The 5,000-nt window shown below is 42.3% G+C and overlaps 1 protein-coding gene across 1 annotated transcript in view; it reads left to right on the top strand.

Moving 5' to 3' along the window:
* abca2 (ATP-binding cassette, sub-family A (ABC1), member 2) overlaps window positions 1-5,000 on the top strand; it is a 134,563-nt gene that overhangs the window by 91,391 nt on the left and 38,172 nt on the right. The window contains exon 26 of the mRNA XM_063195913.1: window positions 3,227-3,423. Within this exon, the coding sequence (XP_063051983.1) occupies window positions 3,227-3,423 (197 nt within the window). The remainder of the gene's footprint in view (window positions 1-3,226; window positions 3,424-5,000) is intronic.

Below are 5,000 nucleotides of genomic sequence, written 5' to 3'. Positions count from 1 at the left end.
TCATGAACGTTTAATGGTCATGAAAAGTTGACATTGTTTGGTCTGTGGTTCCCACCCCTGTTTAGGTAAAGGATAGTGCCTGGAATATGAACGTAGAAGAGTAGAGTAGAGTAGAGTAGAGTAGAGTTTCTCAACCTTTTTTTAGGCGAGGCACCCTTTTAATTCATGAAAAATGTCAAGGCACCCCAAACCAACGAGCCGTAACATGGCATCACATCCGATACCACAAAAGTTTAGAAAAGTAACACATTTGGAGACATCACTGACTGGGGCGACCTACATATGTTTACTTTATTTTGCGTAAATGGCAGATGAAAGATTCCACTGAATAGCATTAACTTATCAATTTAGACAAATATCTATTATATCACATAATATATTTATCAGCCACGTTTCCGCGGCACCCCTGTTGAGAATCACTGGAGTAGAGTATCGTTTATTGATTCCCAGGGGGAAATTAAGGTGTCAAGTAGCATACACACATACATAAATAAAGACATTGCTCACGAGACATTACACACATACTTACACATAAAATAACCATATATAGCTCACTGTTACATACATTTTGCCACGGCATCTCTCTCTCTCTCTCTCTCTCTCTCTCTCTCTCTCTCTCTCTCTCTCTCTCTCTCTCTCTCTCTCTCTCACTCACACACACACACACACACACACACACACACACACACACACACACACACACACACACACACACACACACACACACCAAAAATAATAGTAATAGTAGATGCCTTCCTCAAGTGGGGGGCATCCCTCCGCACTCTGGTTCCGACAGCACAGTGCTGCGGAGTGCTGTTCCGACAATTTCAGTTACCCCGAAATTGCACATTGGCACAGGTGTGCTATAAGCAATCACAGAAACATCCCAGCTGACTGTGGGCTTGACTATGTGCCCCGCCAGAGGTAGCGCAAGACGCCTGCTCAATTTCGTGAAATGTATCAAGTGGGATATTTTTCTTTGCGGCATAAGGCTGTGATATTTGCTTAGTGTCCAAGTCAGTGTTGAAATCCGATTCCCTAACATCTCAGCGGGAAGCCGCAATTGAGCTCCTCCAACTTTTTATCCTGACACATGAAAAAGTGGAGCCACCGTTTTCACATGGCTGCATAAATCAGAACATAAATGATTCACACTTAGCCTAAAGAAGCTTTAGAAGGGTTGCGGAGAGGAGAGGAGAAGAGGGGTGTTAAAGAAGTGTCTTCCCGAGTTGAAAGCTATGGTAATGAGGTTTTCCCCCCCTCTAAAGTATCCAAAAAGTTGCACGCCTCAGCCTTGATGGGTGCTGTTCCCCACACCCTGTCTATTCGTCTTAGCCTCTTAGTGCGCACTAGGGCTGAAAGATTGAACGAAAAAAATCGAAAATTGCAATCTTTGACAACCCGATTTTGGGATCGTCAAAGCCAGAAAAATCATGCTCCTAAACTGATCTATGTTTTGTTTCATCGATAATGGCACTCATGTATACTCTGCCTTTTGCCCCTGCTTTGTGGTGCAGAAAACAACAGATAGCTCTGACAGAACGGCTCTGTATCAGCTACCTATCAGAAATCTCCATGATGCACGTGAACAGGTCACTCACTAGAAAAGATAGTCACTTGAACCGGAGCAACTGTTGTGGAGCATGAGAACAGAGCCCTGTGCAGCACTGAAACTTGATTTAAAGAAAGGGGGGAAAATCGTGGTGAAAATCGAAATCGCAATATCTGTCAGAGAAATCAAAACATTTTTTTCTTAAAATCGTTCAGCCCTAGTGCACACTGTTCTGCCTGTGGAATATGAATGTTGTTCGCTGAAATAACATTTCAAGTGATGTGTGCTCATTGTTGCTATTTGCAGCCGGGTGTAAATAGTGATTGTTGCTATTTGCACCCGGGTGTAACTAATAAACAGTGTAAATAGTGATTGTTGCTATTTGCACCCGGGTGTAACTAGTCATTGTAGTCATTTTTGCTATTTGCACCCGGATGTAAATAATGAACATTGTTATGTACGCCCGGGTGTAAATAGTCATTGTTGCTATTTGCACTCAGGTATAAATAGTCATTGTTTACGTTCATCCAAAGCATGGGAAGGTACAGGGTGCAGCAATGTATTGTACAAGTAATTCAGTATACTTCGTATTGTCATAATTCAAATGCAAAACACCTGGTTATATATAATAATACATCTTGAAAAGGGCTGTTTAAATTGTACAATCAAGTACATGAATTCAGGCCAAATCAGCAAAAGATGGAGGGATATTTAAGTGTACTATATTTTTAGAAATTCTGCCCAAGTCAAGTCAAGTCAATTATACTTTATTGTCAAACATCTGTAACAGGGTTAGCACAGAAGTTTGAAATTGCATTTGACCAGGTTATTGTGCATTGGTTTGACCACGCATGCACGCACACACACACACACACAATGTGCAGTACTACATTAATCTACATTCAGTTCAAAGATCTGGACTGAGAGAGTTATTTGCATTTGAATTCCTCATGTGACTCTCTACTCCCAGGTGCAGATGTGGCCATTGTCTTGCTTTAGGACAAGTTAAAAGAGGGAGCATGTCACATGTCGCTAAGCTAGTGAAAGTCAATAGATCCGTGTGCTACACGGTTCCATTGCCTTTCACTAGCTTAGCGACATACTCCCTCTTTTAACTTGTCTTAAAGCAAGACAACGCTTAACATGAAAAATAAGACACTTTATCACCTTTATAAACTCTGGCCAACGATTTTAACTGTTTTAAGCCCCAAAATAGTGGCATACCCCTTTAATGAAATGGGCTTTAGATCAGAGGGTTGCAATCCCACCCTTCCACTCCCTACCTCACTCCATGGCTTCAAAGGTCCCTTGAACAAGGAACCTAACCCCACCCTGCTCCAGACAGAGACTGTAGCCAATGCCATGTAAATAACTGTAAGTCGCTTTGGATGAAAGTGTCAGCAACAGTAAGTGTAGTTAAGCAATAAGCCACGAGAGACTGTGGGTTATGCTCGATTGATAACGGGTGAGGGGAGTGGGGCAACATGTTCTCCAACTGCAACATATTCTCATTACCGACGTACGTAGATGCACTGGATCTAATTTAGAGACGCGCATAGAATCTTCAGGTGGAAGGTGTAGGTTTTGCGCTCGATTGACCACGGCTATCAGCCAATCAGAATCGAGAAACCGGACCACACAGTGTTAGATTGTAATGTAATGTACTCCCGGTAGGATGATCGAGGACCTGGAGCTGTCGAACAAGCGCCACAGCCTGGTGCAGACGCTGTCGGGAGGCATGAAGAGGAAGCTGTCGGTGGCCATCGCCTTCGTAGGAGGGTCCCGCGCCGTCATACTGGACGAACCCACGGCCGGAGTCGACCCGTACGCCCGCCGAGCCATCTGGGACCTCATCCTCAAGTATAAACAAGGTTAAGTCCTGTCTGAGAGACTGGATATTACATCTACATTATGATATTATTCTCCTAGCCATCTGGGACCTCATCCTCAAGTACTGTATAAGCAAGGTCAAGTCAGAGAGACTGGATATTACATCTATAGAATAGTTCAAGGTTTAAAGGTCAAGTTCAAAGGTCAAGTCATTCATAGAGTTTACACTTTCTTTTGCTGTCCCTGTTACATTAATTATGTGTAACAAACTTTGTATAAATATGCAACACTATGCAATGCACTGTACCTTAAGGTTAGATACTATGTACTGTATCCATGCAGTGTAATGACATTAGTCGTTGATACATGAAGACCAACCTGATCTCACAGAATTCCGTGGAGTGGACACGGACCTTTGGGACTAGAAATCTGTCAGTTTCAAGGTTTTTGCCAAAATTCCGGGATGTGGTCACGGAAGTGTTTCTTCCTTGACCTATTCCACTGAGTTCTGTGAAGGCATCTTCAGTTCTGACATACTACTGCAACATTCTCAGTCATTGAACATATGACAAGTAAAGCAGGGGGAAAGCCTCATTCGTAGACTTTTAACATACAGCATGACAAATGCAAGCCAGTTGAAGTGTAATTTACAGACACTGCAACCTGTGCCTTACCATTCATTTAAAACAAGATAATTGTGATCTATATACTTTCATGACATATGACATGACATGACACTTTTCATGACATACAAAGTGCAGAAAACGGACAGAACTGCAGAGAATGGTCAGAACGTGGGCCCATACTCACATTAAACTCTGAATGACTCTAAAGAGCCCCGAAAAAAAATCTAATCTACCACTCATGTGAAATTCAAAATGGTTAAGATGCGGCAACACATTGGCCTCTGGATTTATAGAAGCCTGGCTTATGTGCAGTATATACCGTATCGTTGCTCAGTCAACGTTCGACCTCACCATATTCCAGGACTTATTGAATCACTCAGGAAGGCTCAGTCCCAGTGCACATACAGTATAAGAGGATTTGTTTAATCTGTGTGCTGGTACACTGCTGGTTTGATATACAGTGTGTACTGTGCTGTCTGTATGATGTGCCATGTTTGTGATCAGTGACCAACCTCTGCTATCTTAGGGTTACTGTTTGCTTGCATTGTTCTCCCTTCAAACCGTAACTTGTGGTGCATTTCTTCATTAAACTATACAAGTAAAATGGGCTTCTCTCATTTAAAAAAGTTTGAGCCGTGCAAAGTAGCTTTTCATCCATTTCATGAGTTCATGAGCTTATAATACTGAAAGGCACCACTGCATTCTCTTTTGAGACGCAGACAATTCTGCCTCCCATTTTTAGAGAAGTTCATAACCCATAGAGCTTGAAAGTCCCGCCCCTTAGTTCCGCATTTCACGGGACCTAAGCTGACCATCTAACAACATGGTAGCGAGTAAATATCTTCTGATCTCAGTCATTATATGCGCTGGGCTACAAATATGCTGTTTAAGAGGCTAGATACAGATTATTCATGCAGAAGTATCAATGTTTTGTTCCAAGGCCGTCTGCATGAAAAATGTGAAGAAACACAACTTTCTAAAACGTTTGGGGT

Source organism: Engraulis encrasicolus, chromosome 3 (assembly GCF_034702125.1).
Source record: "Engraulis encrasicolus isolate BLACKSEA-1 chromosome 3, IST_EnEncr_1.0, whole genome shotgun sequence".
NCBI lineage: Eukaryota > Metazoa > Chordata > Actinopteri > Clupeiformes > Engraulidae > Engraulis > Engraulis encrasicolus.
Note: the sequence above shows the minus strand (reverse complement) of the source record. Positions and strands in the feature narration are given on the sequence as shown.